This window comes from Gadus morhua, chromosome 16 (assembly GCF_902167405.1).
Source record: "Gadus morhua chromosome 16, gadMor3.0, whole genome shotgun sequence".
In the NCBI taxonomy this organism is placed as follows: domain Eukaryota; kingdom Metazoa; phylum Chordata; class Actinopteri; order Gadiformes; family Gadidae; genus Gadus; species Gadus morhua.
The window spans coordinates 8114848-8139847 of NC_044063.1; the positions used below are offsets into that span (position 1 = coordinate 8114848).

At 47.5% G+C, this 25000-nt stretch overlaps 3 protein-coding genes across 6 annotated transcripts in view; 2 read left to right on the top strand and 1 right to left on the bottom strand.

Moving 5' to 3' along the window:
- The window catches only part of LOC115528856 (fibroblast growth factor 12), a 14902-nt gene extending 10775 nt beyond the window's left edge, over positions 1–4127 (top strand). For all 4 annotated transcript variants that reach the window (XM_030337235.1, XM_030337233.1, XM_030337234.1 and 1 more), the window contains exons 3-5: positions 120–223; positions 768–966; positions 1750–4127. In XM_030337235.1, the coding sequence (XP_030193095.1) occupies positions 120–223; positions 768–966; positions 1750–1913 (467 nt within the window). In that variant the 3' untranslated portion in view covers positions 1914–4127. The remainder of the gene's footprint in view (positions 1–119; positions 224–767; positions 967–1749) is intronic.
- Positions 4128–5200: 1073 nt separating this feature from the next.
- Positions 5201–14070, top strand: il1rap (interleukin 1 receptor accessory protein). The gene is made up of 12 exons (XM_030337204.1): positions 5201–5502; positions 6382–6467; positions 6971–7160; positions 7242–7325; positions 7695–7887; positions 7975–8143; positions 8443–8514; positions 9767–9896; positions 9988–10139; positions 10568–10711; positions 12033–12176; positions 12551–14070. Exons 1-12 carry the CDS (start codon positions 5414–5416, stop codon positions 12985–12987), a joined length of 1890 nt encoding a protein of 629 aa, XP_030193064.1. The 5' UTR covers positions 5201–5413; the 3' UTR covers positions 12988–14070.
- Positions 14071–21763: 7693 nt separating this feature from the next.
- Positions 21764–25000, bottom strand: part of gmnc (geminin coiled-coil domain containing) — a 4274-nt gene continuing 1037 nt past the window's right edge. Inside the window, exons 2-5 of the mRNA XM_030337211.1 lie at positions 24905–25000; positions 24593–24681; positions 23822–23938; positions 21764–23676 (exon numbers count right to left, since the gene is read on the bottom strand). The exon at positions 24905–25000 is cut by the window's right edge and continues 52 nt beyond it. Of these exons, the coding sequence (XP_030193071.1) occupies positions 22606–23676; positions 23822–23938; positions 24593–24681; positions 24905–25000 (1373 nt within the window). The 3' untranslated portion in view covers positions 21764–22605. The remainder of the gene's footprint in view (positions 23677–23821; positions 23939–24592; positions 24682–24904) is intronic.

A 25000-nucleotide genomic window follows, 5' to 3' on the forward strand; every position in this document is an offset into this window, starting at 1 on the left:
TACCTGTTTGTGTGTGTGTGTGTGTGTGTGTCTGTCTAGCTGTCTCTCTACCTGTCTCCCTTTCTACCTGTCTGTCTTTCTACCTAATTCTCTGTCTCTACACCTGTGTCCCTGTGTAGCTCTCTTCAACCTGATCCCGGTGGGTCTGAGGGTGGTGGCTATGCAAGGTGTGAAGGCTGCACTCTATCTGGCCATGAATGGAGAGGGCTACCTGTACACCTCGGTGAGACATACACACACACACACACACACACACACACACACACACACACACACACACACACACACACACACACACACACACATACAGTGTCATGGATCCCGCCAGTAAGGCCTCCTTCACAACTCAGGTTTAGAAATGAGTTGACCCTTATGTGGTTGAGACGGCCCACCGGCCCTGAGGACACAGCCTTTCCTTATCCTGGTCCCCACTCGGACGGCTTAAGAGTATATCTCCCCCTTTGTCCTTTGCATGGTTAAAACCTTATTCAGGCAAGAGCAAAGGGACCTCCAATGAAACGGATGTGTTCGTTATAGGCTTTATTTTCCCTTGGATTTTTCACCCTTTTTGTAAATGTGAACTTCCAGATGATTTGGTCATTCCGGTATGGGTTTAAAGAGTTCCCCTTTTAGATGAAACCGGCCCTCTATCTGGTACAAATAAAGATGTATTAATTGTATAAATGTATTATAAAATTAAATATATATCGCTCCCTCCTTCTCTCCTCCTCTCTATCCCTCTCTATTCCTCTCTCTCTCGCTCCTAGGATATCTTCACAGCAGAGTGTAAGTTCAAGGAGTCAGTGTTTGAGAACTACTACGTCATCTACTCCTCCACACTGTACCGGCAGCATGAGTCCGGGCGCGCTTGGTTCCTGGGCATCAACAAGGACGGAGGCATCATGAAGGGGAACCGAGTGAAGAAGACCAAACCCTCCTCTCACTTTGTACCACGGCCCATCGAAGGTCCACACACACACACACACACACACACACACACACACACACACACCCACACACACAGTCACAGACACACACACACGCACACACACACACACACACACACACACACACACACGCACACACACACACACACACACACACACTCACACAGACACACACACATGCACACTTTTATATATATATATATTAGTGCTGTCAGTTAAACGCGTTATTAATGGCGTTAACGCAAACCAATTTAACGGCGTTTTATCACGCGATTAACGCAATTCTTTGTTTTTTTTATTTTTTTTCTTTGGCTCAAAACAAAGAAGCAGTAGCCAGACTGCTATGTTCAAGGCAGTATGTTTGTATGTTCATCGTTTAATTGCACTATAGGCTTTTTTTTTTGATCAGTATGCCAATGTTGTTATCAATAAAAAAACATTTGCGCAAGACAAGCCGATGCACTTCTCCATGTTGATAAGAGCATTAAAATGAGAAAAATTAATGGGACAAAGAAATCAAGGGATATTTAGCATAGAAAAAAGAATTGTGATTAATCGTGAGTTAACTAGGATATTAATGCGATTAATCGCGATTAAATATTTTAATCGCTTGACAGCACTAATATATATATATAGATGTATGCGATCATACTTTTAAAACATACAAAGTCCCCACATTTAACTGTGTGTGTGTGTGTGTGTGTGTGTGTGTGTGTGTGTGTGTGTGTGTGTGTGTGTGTGTGTGTGTGTGTGTGTGTGTGTGTGTGTGTGTGTGTGTGTGTGTGTGTGTGTGTGTGTGTAGTGTGCATGTACAAGGAACCGTCTCTCCATGAGATTGAGGGCCGTCTTAAGGACTCGGAGCTGAACATGGAGGAGGGCGAGAAGGGAGGAGAGGAGGAGGACGGGGAGAAGGGAGGACAACAGGACCTGCAGCAGGTGGACACTACCCGGCAGGAGGCCTCGTAGCCCACAGCACCTCCCCCGCCACACGCACACCACAACCGCCACCCCGGTTGACATGTTGACAACCACCGCGGTTACCATGACGAGGATAACGACAACCACAGCTACCGTGACGACCATCACTACCCCGTTGACCATGACAAACACCACCACTGTAACATGACGACAACCGCCATCGCGGTTCCCACTGTTCCCACATGGTTACCATGACGATGACAAACACCACGGTTACCACCTTAACCATGACAACAACCCCTCCATGTTTACTATGACAACACTGCCACCTCCATTAGAAACGTTACCATGAAGACACCCGCCACCACCATGTTTACCACCATGGCCATGACAACAGCGTCAACCAGAATTACCACGATTACCATGACAACCACCGCCATTACCATTACTATAACATTATGATGACACAGACGACAGCAGCCAATATTGTTACCATGACAACAAAAGCCACACATGTTACCATGGTTACCATGACTACCATTACCATGACGACTGCCACCCCATGACCCGTCAGCGACAAAACACAATTAAAAGCAAAAATTAAGAAAAAAAAATCCTCTTCTTGCCTGTGCTCAAATGTTTAAAAAAAATTGAACTAATTTTATTTTGAGGATAGTAAGAAGAACTTTGATCACATTTTATGCAAAAGCCCTGGTGAGACCACCCATCATCGCCATGACGACGGAGTGAGAACTTGAAGCCATGTTAGGTCCCAAACTGCACTTTCTCCCCCACTACTAGATGTTGTACAATATGTATACTAATAGACCCTCACCATCATCTCTCATTGGGGTTAGGGGTCGGGGTTCCCAGATAAAAGGGGGGGGGGGGGTTAGCAGACACTGCCTATATAACTGAATGGTGGGGGCGGGGGGGGTAAGTACTGTGTTGAACTAGGAGATGATGAGTAGTCACCCTTCTAGACCAGAGTCGACACCTTTAAAACCTGGAGACCTAGACCACGCTAGGCTTTAAACATGAGGACCTAGACCAAGAGAGACCTTTAAACCTGTCGACCTAGACTAAACCAGACCTTGAGACCCAGACCCAACTAGACCTTGACAAAGCTGACCAGTTAGACCCAGCTTTAGAGCTAGGCCAGCTAGACCCAGCTTTAAACCTAGACCCAGCTTCAGACAGACCCAGCTTTAGACATAGACCCAGTTTCAGACAGACGCAGCATCCCAGCTAGACCAAGCTTTAGACGCAGACCCAGCTTTAGACATAGACCCAGCTTCAGACAGACCCAGCTTTCGACTGAGACAAGAACTTTAGAACTTTGAGGCGCCTACGCATGAAGAGCTTTCAGCGTTGTCAGCATGGCCAGCATGGCCGGTTGAGCTAGCCCAACCTGGCATTGACGCTGCCCTAAGGGAAGAGGTGAGCTTGGATTCCTCACTTTGATGCTGCGCTCAAAGTTTAAACTACTTAAACTCTGACAAGCTGGACTCTGAAGAGCGTCCAATCAGATGACTGCTTCATTTGATGTTCTAAAACATATAGAATCTCAATGCTAATGAATGCTTCATGAGCCCAAAGGGCTGAGCGCCCGACTGCTGGCCGGCTCGATTGTAAAGGCCCAACTTGGACGCTCATCATGTGTTGACCGCAATAGACCTAAATCAAGCTTTAGACCTCTAGACCTAGACCAAGCTAGACCTTTAGAGCTAGACCCAGTTTTAGACCCAGAGAGTAGGTGTGGTCCCTTGCTACAACCACACAACAGGAAGTAGTCGTGGCGACAGGGCCGTCCTTCCTGGGGTCTTTCTGAGACGTCAGGGCGGAGAGGTCGGAGGTCATGAAGGGTGACCATCAGTCCCTAGTTGATGTGTTTTCATTTCATTGGTCACCGAGTTACGAATGGATGAACCAATCAAAAGCCAGGTCTTACTGCCTCTGAGATCGTCTTCCAATAGGAACCGTATGAGGGGGGAGGGATGGGAGGAACCTGATATTCACTTTACTTTCTCCCCAGGGTGTCTGAGGCCTCAATCTGTAGTAGCCAATAGGAGCAGAGCGCAATACAATTAGAATGTTTCGAGGTCTTATGCCACTCCCCTCCCTCACCCCATGAAGCACTGCCGCCCCAACCATGTGATGATGTCATAATCAGGCGACGCGTGTGGTATTTTTGTTGCTTCTGAGAAATCATTTCATAACTGCAGCAGGAAGACAAAGAAAATAAACAACAAATAAAACCAACGAGCACTGCCCATTCCTCTCTGATCATATCCTGAAGGTGTGCCATAAAGGTTTATTGATTTGATTAGTTATATATAATTTGACCTTGGGTGTCTTGAAAGGCGCCTCTAAATTAAATGTATTATTATTATTATTATTATTATTATTATTATTATTATAATATATTACATATCTCATCCATTTTTATATGGTCTAAAATATTACATATTGATTATATTATACACTATATATGATATCAAACATTATTATTAGGTTTGACTACAATATTAAACATTATATATATTATTACATTATATATTATATTTTCAAATGTATTGTACATTGTTGTATCTCTGGGTCTAGAATACTATGCATTATACACAGCAACTGAGAGTTTTACACATTGTTTCCTGTTTCATTACGTATAGATTATATTATTAGTTATAGTAGTCATTTATCCAGGAGATATTGCTTGCTGTTATAGTATAAGTGAAATTATATTATAGTTATATAATATATATCTACTAGATATATATATGATATATTATATTATATATATCTACTAGATATTTATAATGTTATATTACAAGTCATGTTATATTTCTAGTCCAATTATTTTAGTGTTATTTACCAATAAATGGCAATGTTTTGATTAAAGAATACAATACATTCACTAAGAATATAAGTTAAACTACAATATTTATTATATTATATTGTTAAAGTTATTTCTCCACTAGATGTACGTGTTATATTGTATTATAAGTTACATTACATTATTGGTGTCATTTGACCACTAGATCACACGTATTACAGTTTATGTGATATATTTATTAATTTATATATAGTATATACATTCTCCTTTCGGGATGAAAAAAATAACGTAAAAAATAATAACATATACCTCTATCTATGTTCGGTGTTTTGTTCCAATAGTTCATAAACAAGTCATCTCGCAGCGAAACGCCGCAATGACGCACACAAACACGCACACACACTCACACGCACACATGCACACACGCACGCACGCATGCACGCAAACACACGTACACACACGCAGATGTGCAATGGCGGGGGGCGGAGCCTCGACCGGAATCAAAGACGATAACTTCCTATAAATATCAAACTCCGCAGATATTCAACAGCAATCTTGATCTCCTTCCGCGTTCACTATGTTTCCATGACCGAGCAAGTGACGCATGTAAACACAAACCCAACCACTTTCACAGAGAACATCGTCCCGGGCCAGGCTCGGTGTGTAGACACAAGTACCCGGGGATAACACGGGACCAGATGTGTGTCCTGAGCTTATGAAGTTGGCCCGAATCCAGGCTCCCCAGGAGCCGGCCTCTGGAAGGAGACCAGTCCGGGAGCGAAGCGGCACCGGGCCCTACAGCATGTGAGTGTGACTAAAACTCGCTGCCAGTTCATAAGGTTCACAGCATGTTGGACCTCCCAGCGGAACAGCCTTCACCCAGAACCGGTACCCCTCAAACCTGATCTTTAAAACCGGCTTACTAGAACGGTATAACAGTGTCAATACAGTGTTCGAGGTATTTATTAATGTAACGTTATTCACCGAATCAAGAACTGTAATGGCTTTTTTTAATAATGGAATCACCGTATCTACGACTGTGATAGCGGTAATAATTAATGGAATCACCGTATCTAGATCTGTAATAGCAGAATTTATTAACGTAATCACAGTATCCAGAACTGTACAAGTGGTGTGTAATAACGTATTCACCGTATCTAGAACCGTGAAAGTAGTATATGTTAAAATGTTCATCGTATCTTATGTGTTATTTATTAACGTGTTCACGTATCTAAGTCCGTATGGGTGATTACGGACAACCTTCTCCTTGGCGGCCCCTCCCCTAATGGGCGGTATTACAACCATCCTGCTCAGCAGAACGCTTCAGCACCCTCCACCTCTTCTTCTTCCCCCTCCTCCTCGATCTGAGGGCTCCTCCTAACCTCAGTATGGATAAATTCAGTACAGATTGAATACGTGGAATCCATACTTCACATTGGCTAACATTCTGATCGATGATTAGAATACCTCCAGTCCACCCTCCCCCACGGTCTCTCTCTGTCGAAGGTTTAATGGAGCAGGTTTCAAACTGTCCCAGTTTTATCCATGTAGCTATATCCAAAATGTCATTGCACACAAAACCCGAACCTCTGTCTAGAGTGGTGTTCATCTCTCTCTCTCTCTCTCTCTCTCTCTCTCTCTCTCTCTCTCTCTCTCTCTCTCTCTCTCTCTCTCTCTCTCTAGGTCAGTGTTCATCATTTTCTTCTGGTGTCTCTCGGCCACCGCTGGTGAACACTCTACTGCTATCACTACATCCAGCGACCAATCAGGTTTGTGACAGTTCTTACAGATGGGCTGTGATTGGTGAAATTTGGGTCTTTTGTCACTAACAACCACATTTAAACTGTGAAGGTCCGAATTATATATGTTGTGTGGAGATGATACGTTTAGGAAAAAGGTGAGAGAGGGTTAGTTTAGACATTCAGTGAGAGATGGTTAGATGAGGTAGATGGTTAGACGGTTTAAATGTGTGCGTAGGTCTGACTCTCTAAGTCCAACATCAGCCGGATCAAAGTTCCACAGGAAACCAGAAGTGACGTCACTTTAACCACTTCAACAGATCCGTAATGTCATTCGTTTTGCCTGCAAAATCGTATCGACTTGTTCTCATACAACGCAAAAATCCCCTTAGATATCCATCGCACACACACACGCACGCATGCACGCACGCATGCACGCACGCACGATGGTATGGTTAGAGGTTGTTAATGTTAATGTTATAGTCGCTTCTCCTCCTCTCCTCTCCTCCCCTCCCTATCTCTCCTCCAATCAGAGCTCCTTTGTCATGACTGGGGGATGAGCGTGGATGCGGTGCGTGTTATAAACGGAGAAGCTGGTTGGCTGTTCTGTCCCCTTTTCTCCCACTCACTCTACAACTACAGCTCCGCCCACAGCAGTGGTCTCTCCCTCTTCTGGTACCACCTCCCCCCTGAGCAGGACCTGGAACGTCCAATCAAATACAGGTACACTTGTAGAAACATGTCTGTTGTTTGTATTGTGCATCATGTGTGTTATTTTGTATTTATTGTGTGTCTGTTGTGTAGCCAGAGGGTGAGTAAGGATAGAGAAAGTCTGTGGTTTCAACCAGCCAACGAAAACGACACCGGACAGTACATCTGCACGTTACGGTACGTATACTACTGGTACTACAACAGTACTGCTAGTATTGATACTACAGTGCATCTGTATGTTAGGGTACGTATACTGGTACTCCTACCAGTAGCAGGTAGTGATAACACCTACCTGCTCCTTAATGGCCTGTCTCTTTACTGTTTAACCCCTACCTGTTCCTTAATGGCCTGTCTCTTTACTGTTTAGCCCCTACCTGCTCCTTAATGGTCTGTCTCTGTACTGTCTAACCCCTACCTGCTCCTTAATGGCCTGTCTCTTTACTGTTTAACCCCTACCTGCTCCTTAATGGCCTGTCTCTTTACTGTTTAACCCCTACCTGCTCCTTAATGGCCTGTCTCTTTACTGTCTTACCCTATCTGCTACAGGAACAGGACATCCTGCACAAAGATAGCCATGTCCCTAGGGGTGGTGTCGAGTGGGACTGACTGTCCGCATCTGGTTGCCATGGTGCCACTTACGGTGCCAATACCGGTCCAGGAGGGGAAGACACTGAGTTGCCCGGGCCTCGAGCACGCCGCCAAGATGGCCGACAGTGCCCCCTCCGTCACCTGGTACCATGTAAGACCCTCAAGAACCCGCCAAACCTAATCAAAGAAGACTCTCTAGTCCCTGTGATTTGACCGCCACGTGTTTCCTGACCCGCAGAACTGCACCAAGTACCCGTTCTGGGACCACCATCGCGAGGTGAAGGGGGACAAACTGTTTGTGCACCAGATGGGGCTGATGTACGAGGGCCTGTACTACTGCCGGGTTAGCTACACCCGCAAAAGCCTCCCACTCAAGTTCACCAGGTCCCTCAACGTCACCGCTGTCTGTAAGAGAAGATCCCCCTACCAACACTACTGGTTATGTTATGCTTTATAAAAAAAATTATTCTGTACAAGGATGAGCGAATTTTCTCGTTTTTAAATGAAAACAACCTACCTATCATTCGCTGCCGCTGGAAAAAATAAAATAAAAAAATAAAATAAATTCCCTACCTACCCATGACCTCAACTGACAACCAACAGGAACCAAACTTTTTTTTTTTTAGGCCTAAGACTAGAATTATTACTACCGCTAGACATACTTGTGCTACTAGTACTACTACCAACAGGTTTTGTTTGTCCTCAGCCCCCAGTTTTACTTCCAAGGTGCCGGTCATTCTGATCCCAAACAAAGAACGCAAGTTCCACGTCAGACTGGGTGAGTAACCGTGGAGATCACAGCATCAGCACCAGGGTACCGGGGCGCAGTGGAGGGCTTCGTTGTCCTGGTGATAGAGCATCTGGTTGTTGTTGGAATAGAGTGTTGATTTTTTAAATTTCCCCTGGGGATCCATAAAGTATACATCTATCTATCTATCTATCGTGATTACATTAGAGGCTGCTTAGGAAGTACTAAGGTAGTAGGATTGGAACAGACCAGTCGTACTAGACCAGTGGTATTAGACCAGTGGTATTAGACCAGTGGTATTAAACCAGTGGTATTAAACCAGTGGTAGTAGACCAGTCGAATTAGAACAGTGGTATTAGAACAAAAGTATCAGCACATAGATTCATACTAGACCAATAGTACCATACCAGCTGTACAGGATAGGGATGAACCGAATATTCGGCCACCGAAAATGTTTGGCCGAAAATGGCCCAAAACATAATTTTCGGCTGAAAAAAATACACCGAACAAACTACACCGAACAAAAAAAAAATGTTTTACTCATTTATTTAAAGGTACATTGTTCTTGAATTCTTGCTATAAGGTCTGCTGGAATGTTAGAAAACGTTCAGTATTAAATAAATATTTTGTATCAAATTTGTATCAAAAAAGTTTACAAAGGACATGTAATTGTTTGATTTATGCAAAGGTGAAAAATTAAAGCAAAATTAATGAAAAACAGCAAATGCCACATTCGGTATTCGTTTTGCAGCTTTCGGCCAAGAATTTTCATTTCGGTGCATCCCTAGTACAGGACTAGTTTTTTGGCTTACGGTGGGGGTGAGGCTTTATGTATGGTTAAGGCTTGAGGTGAGGCTTTAACTATGTTTAAGGCTTGAAGTGAGGCTTTATGTATGGTTAAGGCTTGAGGTGAGGCTTTATGTATGGTTAAGGCTTGAGGTGAGGCTTTATGTATGGTTAAGGCTTGAGGTGAGGCTATATGTGTGGTTAAGGCTTGAGGTGAGGCTATTTGTGTGGTTAAGGCTTGAGGTGAGGCTTTATGTATGGTTTAGGCTTGAGGTGAGGCTTTATGTTTGGTTAAGGCTTGAGGTGAGGCTTTATGTATGGTTTAGGCTTGAGGTGAGGTTATATGTATGGTTGTATGGGCTTGAGTTGAGGCTTTATTTGGGGTTGTGTAGGCTTGAGGTGAGGCTTTATGTGTGGTTGTGTGGGCCTGAGGTGAGGCTCTATGTGTGGTTGTGTGGGCCTGAGTTGAGGCTTTATGTGTGCTTGTGTGGGCCAGGGCGGGAGGCCAAGCTGGTGTGCCGGGTGACCTTCCCCTTCCTGGAGAACAGTCCCCAGGCCATCTGGTGGACCGTGGACGGGAAAACCCTGGACTCGCTGACCCACACCCGCTTCTCCGAGACCAACCGGTGAGTAACTACCAGTAGAACCAGTAGCAGACCTGTTGTACTGGGCAGCTCCCAGTACAGCCGGCTGAAGACTGTGTTGCTATGTGTTCAGTCGGGTAGAGGAGGTGACCTATGGGGATCAGACGGTGGTGAGAGAGCTGCTGTTGACGGAGTTGCAGAGAGAGGACCTGATGACAGAGTTCAACTGCTCTGTCAAGAACAACAAGGGGTTCTCCACCAAGAGAGCCCAGCTCCAAGAGGAGGGTGAGTCACGTCACCATGGAAACACCTCTTAATCATCACTCATGGCTAACCTAGTCTCCCTGTCTGACTCTACCTGTCTCTCTCTGTACCTGTGTGTCTCTCTACCTGTGTGTCTGTCTACCTGGGTATCTCTCTGTGTTCCTACCTGTCTGTCCCTCTACCTATGTTTCTGTCTCTCTACCTGTCTGTCCCTCTACCTGTGTGTCTGTCTACCTATGTGTCTGTCTCTCTACCTGTGTTGCTCTCTACCTGTGTGTCTGTGTGTGTGTGTGTGTGTGTGTGTGTGTGTGTGTGTGTGTGTGTGTGTGTGTGTGTGTGTGTGTGTGTGTGTGTGTGTGTGTGTGTGTGTGCCTAACTGTCTGCCTGTGTATCTCTGTGTACCTGTGTGTGTGCCTACCTATCTATCTGCCTGTATGTCTGTGCCGCAGCCTACTCCCCCTCGGTAGAGCTGGGTTGTGGTCTGGGGGGCACTCTGCTGCTGATGCTGGTCCTCTTCCTGGTCTACCACGTGTTCTGGCTGGAACTCCTGCTGCTCTACCGTTCCTGGTTTGGAACAGACGAGCGCTACACAGGTACATGTGACTCCGGACATTTGACTTAAAAGACTGTTCCTATTGGAAGGTCAGGCGTGCCGTGGTTGAAGAGCGAGTGCTCTTTGGGGGACTCCTCACCTCTATCGATATACAATCAGTATGTCACATGCCCTGTTTACACAGGAAACATATCTAGATACTAACACTGCTTTCTCTTTTAATTTTCAATTGTATCTAGATTCAAGTCTCCCAGTTGAACTAGGGGTATAAACTGTGTAAAAAGTACACCGGTGTGAATTTGCGCTACGGTATGAATTTTGACGTTAGCGTGAGACCGGTGTGACCGTTAGACAGTGTTGTGTAAACTTGTGTGTAAGTAAAGTAAAGTTACGTGCAAGTCCTGAAAATATGGTAACGAAACATAGTTCCTTTTTCAATTCGGCGCAACGTTTATTTTCCCAGGGACAGATTTGACCGCGATACTTCCTTCTCACACAGTATGCAATTGCGCAAGCATGAATGCTGCGCGCCTGCGTGCTTGCGCAATTGTCCCGTCACAAAATCTCATTCCACACCGTACGAGACAGACACTGGTAGCGTGAAGCTGCCTCTGCATCTCAGACATCGCTTCTGCAGACATTTTCCAAAGCCAGCCCCAGACAAAAAAGAGAGTAACAAATGCCGTCACTGTTTACCTGGGTATGGACACGGTTCCCTTTCAAAATGTTGATAGAAAGGGCTTTAAAGAGATGCTCAAAACACTCGATCCCAGGTACGCGTTACCTGCCCGCACGCACTTCCACTTGCCAAATTGAGATGCAAAAGTAATATGGCACGGTCTGCGAGCAAATGCAGACAGAAATCCATGCTATCAATATTTGTGTATTTCAGAGATGGAAGTAACTTTTTTTGCTGCCTAACAACCAGTATTTTTCCCCTTCAGAAGCAATAATATCGAAATTAGAAGATACAATTAACATACCTCAATATAATACCGTTACCGTCTTGCCTCAAATCATACCGTGATATACTTTTTAGTCCATACAGTACAGCCCTAAGTAGAACCAGTACCAGACTGGTTGAACTGGGCCTGGTGCTTTTGTATCTAAATTAGTGAATATTGACATTGATAATATACTTGATAATATAATATACTATAGAAGCAGACTATGGTTCTACTGGGCAGCTCCCAGTAGAACCAGCAGAAGACAGAGTAAAGCATTTCTTAAATTAAAGGTGTGTGTGTGTGTGTGTGTGTGTGTGTGTGTGTGTGTGTGTGTGTGTGTGTGTGTGTGTGTGTGTGTGTGTGTGTGTGTGTGTGTGTGCGCGTGTATATGTGCATATGTGTGTGCGTGTGTAGATGAGAAGGAGTTTGACGTGTACATCTCGTATGTGCGTGACGGCGAGGAGGAGCAGTTTGCTGTGAGCACGCTGCGCCACGTCCTGGAGAATCACCTGGGCTACTCGGTCTGCATCTTCGACCGCGACAGCCTTCCAGGCGGGAGTAAGTACTGCTGATTACCACAACTCGTCCTAGTAGTCCTAGAACCACTAGTACTAGTTATACTACTGCTGCTAATAGTGGCACTACCGCTGAGGAACTAAAATCAGAAAACACACCCCATTCATGAGTACACCATCCATCCATCCGTCCATCATATCCCTCCATCAGTTTATCCATCCTTTATGTCCCTCTATCAGTTTATCCCTCCATCTTTTAGTTTAGCCATCCCTCCATAATATTCCTCAGTTTATCCATCCATTATATTCCCCCATGCATTCATCAGTTTATTCATCCATCGTTCAGTTTATTCACCCATCCCTCCCTCCCTCCCTCCCTCCCTCCCTCCCTCCCTCCCTCCATGCCTCTCCCCCCAGCCATCACCGATGAGACGCTGAGCTTTGTGGGTCGCAGTCGTCGCCTGCTGGTGGTGCTGAGCCCGGGCTTCGCCTCGCGGGGGACCCAGGCCCTGCTGGAGCTCAAGGCCGGACTCGACCACATGGCGCTGGGGGGACACCTGCGGGTCATCCTGGTGCAGTACCGGCCCCTGAAGGGGCAGGCCTGGGTGGGGGAGCTGCGGCGTGCTCGGGGGGTGCTGGCCGTGCTACGCTGGAAGGGGGACAAGTCCAAGGAGCTCACCTCCCGCTTCTGGAAGCGTCTGCGTCTGGAGCTACCCCTGCAGAGGAGAAAGGACTCTGAGCTGGGGACTGTCAGGACCTATCAGAGCCAGAGTAGCACCAGCTCCCAGACCGGTCTGCTCAGCCCCGGGGGGCTGGCTGTCCACAAGGCTCAGTACAGTGGAGGGAAGCTGTAGCCCCCCCCCCCCTCACCATGACGTCATGACGTTCACCTCCCCTCACAGCTGGAGCCCCCTCACCATGACGTCAACACGTTCACCTCCCCTCACAGCTGGAGCCCCCTCACCATGACGTCAACACGTTCACCTCCCCTCACAGCTGGAGCCCCCCCACCATGACGTCAACACGTTCACCTCCCCTCACAGCTGGAGCACCCTCACCATGACGTCAACACGTTCACCTCCCCTCACAGCTGGAGCCCCCTCACCATGACGTCAACACGTTCACCTCCCCTCACAGCTGGAGCCCCCCCCACCATGACGTCAACACGTTCACCTCCCCTCACAGCTGGAGCACCCCCACCATGACATCATCACATTCAACTTGTCCTGTGCCATCAAACCTCCTGTTGTATATATTTTATATAGATTGAGTATTGAGATGAGTTTCGAGATGAGTATTGAGATGAGTATTGAGCCGAGTATTGAGCTGAGTAATAAGCTTAGAGTGTTCTAGTACTAAACACATCATGCACCAAACGACATTTACATCCACTTGAATAGTGGACTCCATCAATGATGGTGCGATGACTTCCGTTTAATGTAAATGTATTTTTATGGAGTTAACGTAGAAGAATATGTCTTCTCTGTGAGCCAAGCCGTTATATGTTTTTATCCAGCAATTCTTGAAATATATTTTTTATACAACAAGCATGTTTTAAACTGAAGGTGGGAAACACATTCACCTCTTCTAGAGTGAGGCGCTCTTTGACACATGTGGTATGATGGCAGGGGAGTTACCCCAGGGTTGGTTCATTCAGTACCGGTACCCAGTACTGCTTCGAAGCTAGTAGCGGTACCCAGTACCAATTATCTAGTACTGGATGGCCAAACCAGAGAGACCCCAGAGGTAAATGAACAAAACCCACTGCTGCTATCTGAGGTTTTTGTCTTGAAGCATGCATAATTTATTCGAAAGGCTCCGGCTAAGAGAATTGTGTAGTATTATCATGCTATTTTTGAATATATGTTTGCTTCAAATTATATTTTTTGATGTAATTTACGTTGTCCATTCTTCCAAATACATCTTATTTTGCTATACCCTGCTGGACTCATTTCTTTCTGCTTCTCATACAAGATTATGTAAGGAGGTTTTTAGTATGAATTATGTTGTAAGTACTACATATTAGTGTAGTATTTTGTTAATATGTTGTTAGCATGTAGTATTTTGTTAATATGTTTTTAGTATGTAGTATGGTGTAGCATGTAGTTAGAAGGTTAGTAGTATGTAATATGGAGTGAGTATGTTGGTTGTAATGATGTTCGTATGTAATATGTAGTTGGTATGTAGCTAGTGTGTGTTTTGTGTCCTCTAGACGTGTCTGAAGCGATCCTGCACTCGATGCAGCGTAGTCGGCGCCTGTTGCTAGTCCTCAGTCCACAATACCTGAAGGACAAGAGCTTCAGCCTCCTGGAAGCCCGGCTGGCCCTGTTCCTCCACCAGAACCCCCAGACCCTCCAGCCAATACAGCAGCACCTCCTCCAGCAGAACCACCTCCAGAGCCTCCCACAGAACTACCTCCCGAGCCTCCCACAGAACTACCTCCCGAGCCTCCCACAGAACCAACTCCAGAGCTTCCAGCAGAACCAGCAGAACCACCTCCAGAGCCTACAGCAGAACCACTTCCAGAGCCTCCAGCAGAACCACCTCCAGAGCCTACAGCAGAACCACTTCCTAAGTCTCCAGCAGAACAACCTCCACAGCTTCCAGCACCACCACCACCAGAGCCTGCTGCAGCAACAACACCCGAGCCTCCAGCAGAACCACCTCCAGAGCCTCCAACAGAACCACCTCCAGAGCCTCCAGCAGAACCACCTCCAGAGCCTCCAGCAGAACTACCTCCAGGGCCTTCAGCATAACCACCTCCAGAGCCTCCAGCAGAACCACCTCCAGAGCCTCCAGCAGAACCACCTCCAGAGCCTCCAGCAGAACCACCTCCAGAGCCTCCAGCAGAACAACCTTCCTGCCCTTCAGCTGGGCCAGCTGCACCACCTCCAGTCCCTCAGGCAGACCCTCCAGCAGACCCTCCAGCAGACCAGGCAGGCGACCATCATCGCCGTCTTGCGGCACCCTCCCAGCAGAACCAGCTGCCCTGAGGCCGCTGAGCTCCGGCGGGCCGCGGCCAGCACCCTGGTGTGGCGCGGAGCCCGCTCAGAGCTAGCCGGCTCCAGGTTTTGGAAGCGTCTGAGGCTTGCCATGCCGGTGAGGCCCCTGGCACTGGGCCGCAGAATGGTAGACAGCACCTCCTCTCACTCGGACCTGGCCTCGCTGGTGCTGCAGCGAGTCCAGCGCACCGGCCACACCCACACGGCCAGAACCACCAATCACAAGTCCAAACCCGGACCGCTTTCAGCCAATCAGAGCTGCCGAGGGGCTCCCCCCAGCGGCGAGGGTGTGAGGGGCGCTGGGGGCCCGGGGTGCGTTGGGTTAACTGGTCCGAGGCAGGCTCCCGCAGGGGCGGAGCTCCCTTTGGAGTCAGAGCGTCCGGAGCAAACCCGCGAGTCCGATCGGGTTCCCAGCCTAGACCCCACATGTGAAGGGGATCCGCCTCGAGACGCAGACTCCGCCTCCCAACCACCGTCAACCAATCAGGATCCAAGGACACATAACAGCAGACAGATGCTGCCCACTGAATTGTCGGTTTGATATTGTGAGAAGGTACCACCTAATAAAACCAGCAAGATCCTTATTGCAGAGACTGGCGAGACAAGCCCTCAGGTCAAGAAGTTCATTTACTTCCCATCTGCGGTTCTGTATATCTATTTCTCTAAATATCTCTTAATTTAAACAATGATATGTATGTCTGCATTAAAATATCTAAAAACGACTACTAGACGAGTGTTAAATTAATTTTGTTTCCAACAATGTTCAATCCCAGATAACGGTTAACTCGCAGTACCGGTCGGCTACATTTGCTACAGCTGTAAACTACCCCACGAACCATTATCTACAGCTGTAAACTGCCTCAAGTAACAATATCTAGAGCTATAAACTACCCCTCATAACATTATCTACAGCTGTAAGCTACTCCACAAAACATTATCTGACCACGCCCCCCACACCTGCCCAATGGAATCTAATGGGTCGGTTTTTTTGTCACAACGGAAATTTACCTAACCTTTAATACAAGTAAAGGTCTGAGTTACCTAGGACCGCCGCTAGGGTTCAGTGGTTACCTACCAGCAGTTGTAACTCCTAGGACCACCACTAGGGATCAGTGTTAAACTACTGGCAGGAATAAACTCCTAGGACCGCAATTAGGGGTCAGTGTTTAACTAATAGCAGGTGTACCTCCATGACCGCCACTAGGGGTCAGTGTTTACCTACTAGCAGGTTTAACACCTAGGACCTCCACTAGGGGTCAGTGTTAAGCCTACTAGCAGGTATAATTCCTGGGACCTCCGCTAGCAGGTTGAGCAGGGTTAACCAGGTAGAGCGAGGGAACTCCTCGCTCTCGCGCTAACCATAGTTTTGATTGATTAATTGTATCATATTAAAGTGTCCTTCACTCTGATGGGTTCTCAGCACACGTGTTAATAAAATACTGTCGCAAACATACACAAGAAGCAGCACAAAACGAAATTCATTATTATAGAGCACCAATAGAGATAATTAGATGATTATATATACGCCAACGCGAAAACCTCCCCTTTTAAAAGCCATTCAGTATATCCCCATCACAAGAGAGGGAGAGAGAGAATGATAGGGAGAGTAGAGAGAAAGAGAGAGTGAAGTGAGAGAGGCAGAGAGAGTAAAGCAAGGGAGGGAGAGAGAGATAGTAGAGCAAGAGAAGAGTGAGGGAGAGAGAATAGAGAGAAAAGAGAGAGAGGAGAGAGAGGAGATAAAAAGAGAGTAGAGGGAGAGAGAAGAGGGAGAGAGAAGAGGGAGAGAAGGAGACGAAGAGTGTAGAGTGAGGGAGAGAAAGAGTAGAAAGAGGGAGGGAGAAGAGAGAGACAGGGAAGGTGAGAGACAGGGAAGGAGAGGGGGGGAGAATAGAGGGCGGGAGAGAGAAGAGAGAGATTTGGAGAGAGAGAGGGAGTAAAACAATGAGGTACGAGGGAACAAGGAGTATAGAGGCTGGAATGTTCTCCTCATTGTTCATGTAAGGGTGCTTGATTCTGTCTGGAGGCGTGTGGAGCTCCTGTTCCACACACCTGTGCCCCTGGAACCCCCCCCCCCCCCCCCCCCCCCCCCCCTCACAGGAAGTCTTCCAGTTTCACAGTACACCTGACCACTTCCTGCTGTCCAGCCCCCCCCTGCAAATAACATAACCACTGCCTCTGTAGGTCTAACTGTCTATAAATAAGGTCTAACTGTCTATATATAAGGTCTAACTGTCTATATATAAGGTCTAACTGTCTATAGATAAGGTCTAACTGTCTACATATAAGGTCTAACTGTCTACAAATAAGGTCTAACTGTCTATATATAAGGTCTAACTGTCTATAAATAAGGTCTAACTGTCTATAAATAAGGTCTAACTGTCTGTATATAAGGTCTAACTGACTGTATATATGGTCTAACAGACTATATATAAGATCTAGCTGTCTATATATAATGTCTAATGGTCTAAGTTCTAACTGTCTATATATATGGTCTAACAGACGATATATAAGGTCTAACAGACTATATATATGGTCTAACTGTCTATATATAAGGTCTAACTCTGTCTATATATAAGGTCTTACTGCTTATAAATATGTTATAACTCTGTAGATATATGGTCCAGTTTTGTACTCTAAACAGTCATAATACGAGAGACTTAGTACACCTAACATGATAAATGTGACCTGGTCCCCTAAACATGATATATGTGATTTAGTCACCAAACATGATATAGGTGAGCTAGTCACCGAAACATGATAGAAGTGATTTAGTATCCTAAACATGATATGGGTGATCTAGTCACCAAACATGATATAGATGATCTAGTCACCGAAACATGATAGAAGTGATTTAGTATCCTAAATGAGATATGGGTGATCTAGTCACAAAACATGATATAGGTGATCTAGACACCAAACATGGTATAGGTGATCTAGTGACCAAAACATGTTAGATGTGATTTAGTATCCTAAACATGATATAGGTGATTTTTTCACCCAAACATGATAAATGTGAAATAGTCACCTAAACATGCTAAAAGTGAATTAGTCACCTAAACATGCTAAATGTGAATAAGTCACCTAAACATGCTAAATGTGAATTAGTCCCCTATAAGACATGATGAGCACTATTCTCGTGAATGGTGTCTAATTATCTTACGACCATATAATGTTTTAAATGTAAAGATGAAAAGATAACCTCAAATACATCTCCCACAGTATATTACGTATATCCATAATGCTCAGCCATCTACCGTCAACAAGTGAATATGTTTGTGATTATTAGCTGGTCTCATGTTGAGCACATTGAAGCAAGCATAGCCCAGCAGATTTAGCTAAAGAAACGATTCCCTCTGCATTGTGTAGGTTTTGAATAGACCACGTGTCATTCATACCGTAGAATTGTTCTGGAACAATATGCCTCGCTGCCTTCCCAGTCAGAAATGTGTTTGTGGGGGGCCTCTACCATTTCACCGACCAACACGGAGTGAAACCCAAACATCAACGGTAGAAGTTGGATATCCATTAGTGGTGAATAGACAAAGGAAAAATTGGATTAGATAACAATGATCAAATATGTTTCTAGCTCTGTTTCTGGGCGGCTGCTAAAATAAGCATGTGTGTGTGTGCATGCGTGTGTGTCTGTGTGTATGGTGTGTGGGGGTGCATGAGTGTGTGGTTGGGTTGCATGAAGCTGATGTCACATATAACAGTTTATCTGTAATCCAAGATGCTCTGATCACCAACAGGTTTGACCTGTCGCTGATTATAGGGATTAGGTCGGTCACCGGTGTTAGTGTGTGTGTGTGTGTGTGTGTGTGTGTGTGTGTGTGTGTGTGTGTGTGTGTGTGTGTGTGTGTGTGTGTGTGTGTGTGTGTGTGTGTGTGTGTGTGTGTGTGTGTGTGTGTGAGAGAGAGTGTGTGTGTGTGTGTGTGTGTGTGTGTGTGTGTGTGTGTGTGTGTGTGTGTGTGTGTGTGTGTGTGTGTGTGTTTGCGCGAGCGTGTGTTATGGAGAAGGTTGAATTACATTCCACACACGCCAGCATCACGCCACTAGCACGTCAGCAACACTCAGTAGGTAGAGCATAGTCACCGAAACATAATAGACGTGCACACTTCTGGGTGAGGGGTTCAATGTCCTGTGTGGCTCAGTAGGTAGAGTGAGGGAACAGTGAAGGCCATCCGTTGTGGCATTCATACAGAGAGATGAGTACCTTCTACTGCTCTGATAACCCTATACACACACACACACACACACACACACACACACACACACACACACACGTACACACACATTCATACAGAGAGATGAGTACCTTCTACTGCTCTGATAACCCTACACACACACACACACACACACACACACACACACACACACACACACACACACACACACACACACACACGTACACACATCTATCTTTAATATAATCACGTTTTATATTGTATCTGATGCTATCTGCAGACCAGAAGAGACCAGTAGATAGCAGCAGCAGAGAAATGGAGACAAGGACAGATAGCAAAGACCAGAAGAGAGCAGTAGAAACAGTAAAGACAGTTAAGAGAGTAGATACAGTAACAGTAGCGGCGGCAGCAGGGACTGGGAGGGACAATAGGAACAGTGGATACAGTAGAGGCAAGTAGAAACAGTGGAAACAGGAGACACCTTTCGGTTACAAGAAAACTGCTATACCTCCTGAGCTAAGCTGACACACTCACTTAGACAGGAGAGACCAGTAGAAACAGCGAGAAAGGAGAGGCCAGTAGAAACAGTGGATACAGGAGAGACCAGTAGATACAGGAGACACCAGAAGAAACAGTGTGATGGGATAGACCAGGAGAAACAGCGAGACAGGAGATACCAGTTGAAACAATGAGACAGGAGATACCGGTAGATACAGCGAGAAAGGTGATACCGGTAGGAACAATTAGGGCAATTAGCAGACGCTTTTATCCACAGCGACTTACATCGGTTTATACATTGACACACCGATGGCAGAGTCGACCGTGCAAGGCGACAGCCAGCTCGTCAGGAGCAGTTAGAGTTAAGTGTCTTGCTCAGGGACACATCAACACTCAGCTAGGAGGAGCAGGGGATCGAACTAGCCACCTTTCAGTTACAAGACAACTGCTATACCTCCTGAGCTAAGCTGACCCACTCACTTAGACAGGAGAGACCAGTAGAAACAGCAAGACAGGAGATACCAGTAGAAACAGCTTGACAGTAGAGACAAGAAGAAACAACGATTAGAGGAGAGACCATTAGAAACTGCGAGACGGGACAGACCAGTAGAAACTGCGAGACGGGAGAGACCAGTAGAAACAGCGAGACAGGAGATACCAGGAGATACCAGTAGAAGCAGCGTGACAGGAGATCCCAGTAGAGACAGGGAGGGCAGGGTACTGCGTGGTTAGGAGAGGAGGTGGGTGGGTGTTTAGCTGCGTTCGGAGTGATTATCCGACTTGTTAAGACTCAAGCTGTTCCCGGAGCTGCGAGAAGGCTGAGCGAGGCTGTTCCCTCAGACGGCTGGCGGAGGATTGTGTTTCAGTGCCTCTAATGACCCTCTCCCTGGCCCACACCAGCCCCACCACAGAGCAGAACAGAGGAGCCGCTCTCCCTGCCCTGAAAAACCTCAATCTGGCGGACATCTGCGGGGGGCCCTACCGTGTCATTAAGGATAGACCACCGGCTCTCCGCCTCCGCGGCCGACTCTCCCCCTCAACTTTCCCGAGGCTCCCAGGGGGCCCCGGGGACCCCGGCCAGGGGACGGGAACCCAATGGGGCCCCAGGAGAGCCTCTCCTCCACCTCCAGCCCTCCTCCTCCTCCTCCTCTGGGGAGGACCTCAGGGGTGGAGCACCTTTGTTCCGGAGAAGATAAGAGGAGAAGAGGAGGAGGAGGAGAGGAGAGGGGAGGAGAGGGGAGGAGAGGGGAGGGGAGGAGAGCGGAGTGGGGTAGGAGAGGGGAGGAGAGGGGAGGGGAGGGTAAAGGGGGAGGAGATGAGAGGGGGGGGACACAAGGAAGGGGTGGGAGAGAAATTGTGGATGAAGTGAACTATGTCGTATCCTGCACTTTCCGACTACACAGGGAATAGCACCCATAACCCTGCAGTGTTAGTGCCTTGCTCTACCTACTGAGCTACACAGGGAATAGCACCTGTACCCTGCAGTGTTAGTGCCTTGCTCTACCTACTGAGCTACACGGGGAATAGCACCTGTACCCTGCAGTGTTAGTGCCTTGCTCTACCTACTGAGCTTCACTAGGAATACAACTCGACGGGTTCCGTTCCATAACCTTTGACCCTTGCCTCTATGTTCTCACTATTCAAACAGGACAGCCAATCAGGTGTCAGCTACAGTGATCATGTGACTGTGAGAAGAATGAATGGAGCGGTGCCGTCGGATCACGGGTCACATGGACCCAGTAGCCATGGTAACAGGCCTAACACTCTGCAGGTCACCTGGCATGGCGGTATGGCACACTAGTTGCTAAGTGACAGCTGCAAGGCAGGACTTCACAAACAAACACACACCACAACAAATCAAGTTTCCAAAACTCACGTGTACACACGCACACACACACACACACACACACACACACACATACACACACAGAGTCATAAAGCATTATTTAAAATCTTTAATATCTCCTCACCAAACCATCGCATATGATAGTACAAAAACGTCTACATCGTTAACCAGTTAAGTAGCAGGTACAACTAGCTAACTAGCATCCAACAAGTTAAGGCCGCTGGTAAGCAGCAGCTGAAACTAGTAACCAAGAAACCACCAAGTCCAACTAGCTGAACCAATCGGTCAATCTCAAGTAGCTATTACATTTTTTTTCCAGGTAACTGGTCACATGTTCTGTGTCACATGTTCCTAGTTGCCTGTTTCAGGTTGCATGTTTCAGGTTGAATGTTCCTGGTCGCAGGTCACGGGCTCCATGTATCTCTGGAACCTTCTCACATTAGAGTATACCGGCAGTGTGCTACTGTACAGTGTGCAGTGTGTAACGTAGCACCAAAAATGTTCCTCAGCTAAATGTTAGTTCTCTCTCTCCTGGTCCTTCATAAGGTTTAAGCAAATGGACAATCTTTCTGTGACCAGAGCTCCAGGCAGAGCTTCCCTTTCAGGAACGAAAGGGGGGCATGGCAGCAGCAGCTATTGTAGCACCCCTTTGTGGGGATACAGGTTAAACTCAGGTCAAGAGCTCATGTTTGACGATCCAGATGAAGCTCCAGTCTAGAGCCCCTTTTTGAGAATCCAGGTAAGACCAAGGTCAAGAGTTCATGTTTGAGGTTCCAGGCGAAGCCCCAGTCTAGGGATTCGATTTCGGGGTCCAGGTGAAGCCCCAGTCTAGGGATTCTGTTTCGCGATCCAGGTGAAGCCCCAGTCTAGGGATTCGGCTTCGGGGTCCAGGTGAAGCCCCAGTCTAGGGATTCTGTTACGGGATCCAGCTGAAGCCCCAGTCTAGGGATTCTGTTTCGGGATCCAGGTGAAGCTCCAGCAGCCCTGTGTGTCCTTCCTGATGAAGGCCTGTCCCTGGGGGAAGCTATGGGTCTTGAAGCTGCTGGAGGGACTGAGGGACCCTCTGAACACCACGTCTTTGCGAGGCGTGGGAGGGGGCGTGAGCATCTGAAAGGAAGGGACGGCCCCTGGGTGTGGGATCGGGGCGGTGTGGGTCTGGCTCGTCAGAGCTTGGGTGGGGACGGGGGAGAGTTGAAGGCTGTGGTGGCTGTGTGTCGGAGGATCTGGACCTGAGGCAGACCAAGAACCGAGCCCAGGTAGGCCTGGTGTAATGCCCTCAGCTCCAAGTGAATGGCCGAGCCCATGTGTGAGGGGAGCTAGGACGGCAGTGTTGGGGTGTTTGGGGCCCTTTGTGGGGGGGGCTAGGACGGCAGTATTGGGCTGTTTGGGGCCCTGTATCAGGGGAGCTGGGAGGGCAGTGTTGGTGTGGTAGTGATCTGTTGTCGTGGCAGAATAGTGAGCAGTGATGTCATTGCACTGGTCTGGAGAGTAGCAGGGGTGGTAGGCATCTTGGTGTTGAGTGGCAGTAATGTTAGCATTAGCACTGTCCGCATGGGAATGCTGAAGGCTGGTAGACGTGGTGAGGTCAGGGTGGTCTGGACGGGAAGTCAGAACAAAGTCACAGGATGAGGACGAGAGGGACTGAGAAAGGTCCGGCAGGATGGCCGAAGGCTCATAGGAAGAAGGAGCACTGAAGTGGGAAGAGGGCTGATGAGGAGGAGTAAGCCGTCGGATGGAAGAAGAGGACGGGTTGAGTCGGAAGGAGTTGGGGGAGGCAGAAGGATCGATGGTGTCCCGGTCTTTGAGGCCCAGTGTCTGGAGAACCCAGAGGTCTAGGTTTGGTTCCCTGGGGGGACCTGGGTCAGAGCAGAACTCAGGGAAGAGATTGCGACAAACGCGAGTGCTGATGCGCTGGGCAGCTGGGTGTGACCGACAGGAACTGAGGTTCTGGTCGGTTCTGTGGTCTTGCTGGAGACATCTTTTAAGGTTACTCCTATGGTCTGAACTGAGGCCCTGTGTAAGAGAGGGTGAGAGTCAGAGAGGATTAACTCTTTTGGCAAAAATGGCATTACTTTAAATGTAGGGGTTTATTACATTTATTCATTGTGGTAAATGTATTGATTATTAAAGATGTCTGAATGGTTTGTTTTGGTCATACCTTGACCTTCTCCTCCAGGTTCTTCACAAACGAGGAGCTGAGGAAGTGTCTCAGTTTGTCGTTCTCCTGCTGCAGCCGGGCCAACTCCTCCTCTCTCTGTTGAAGGGTGTCCTGCAGCTGGGAGAGACAATACAGATATCAGGAATGGACCATGTCTGGGGGTATAGGGGTGTTGGACTGGGCCATGTCTGGAGAACAGGGGTGTCTCACTGGGCCATGTTCTGGATGCAAAGGGGTGTAGGGCTGGACCATGTCTGGAGGCATAGTAGTGTTGGACTGGGCCATTTCTGGAGGACCCTGTCTGGAGAACAGGGGTGTCTGACTGGGCCATGTTCTGGAGGTATAGCGGTTTTGGACTGGGCCATGTTCTGGAGGTATAGGGGTGTTGGACTGGGCCATGTCTGGAGGTATAGGGGTGTTGGACTGGACCCTGTCTGGAGGGATAGTGGTGTTGGACTTGACCCTGTCTGGAGCTATGGAGGTGTAGGACTGGACCCTGTCTGGAGGGATAGTGGTGTTGGACTGGGCCATGTCTGGAGCCATGGAGGTGTGGGACTGGACCATGTCTGGAGGTATAGGGGGGTTGGACTGGACCCTGTCTGGAGGTATGGAGGTGTAGGAATGGACAATGTTCTGGATGTAAAGGGGTATAGGACTGGACCATGTCATGAGGTACGGGGCGAAAGACTGGACCATGTTCTGGATGTAAAGGGGTGTAGGACTGGACCATTTTCTGGAGTTAAAGGGGAGTCAGACATTGCATCTTCATACCTGTTTGTTCCTGTGCAGGTGAGGCGAGAGCTTAATGGTTGCTTCTGGTTGAGGACACAGACCCCCATAGGATGAAAGATGCTGGTTCTCTGTAAAACACACAGGTGATTAGACAGACCAACAGACAGAGAGAGAGGTGAAGCCCCTCTGAGCTGTAGCACAAGGTGCTTGGTGCCTGCAGGCTGAGCTCTGTTTCAATATTAACAGGATTAGCTTCCAGTAGCGTGAGGTGATTTCAAACTTAATGAGACCAATTGCCCTAAACTGTGTAAACCCTAATCGGAGTGACTTTAATAATGTTAATAACCTCACCCTGACCCTGGTAGGACGAGGCAGCGTCATGCACCCATGCGGAGGCCACAGTTTCCATGGAGACGTCAACAGTGCGTACCCTAGGCGGGGCGCAGT

Coding starts and splice junctions, on each gene's coding strand:
- il1rap (XM_030337204.1), top strand. CDS start 5,414: ATGAAGTTGGCCCGAATCCAGGCTCCCCAGGAGCCGGCCTCTGGAAGG. Junction 7,161..7,241: donor GAACGTCCAATCAAATACAG/GTACACTTGTAG, acceptor TCTGTTGTGTAG/CCAGAGGGTGAGTAAGGATA. Junction 12,177..12,550: donor CGACAGCCTTCCAGGCGGGA/GTAAGTACTGCT, acceptor CTCTCCCCCCAG/CCATCACCGATGAGACGCTG.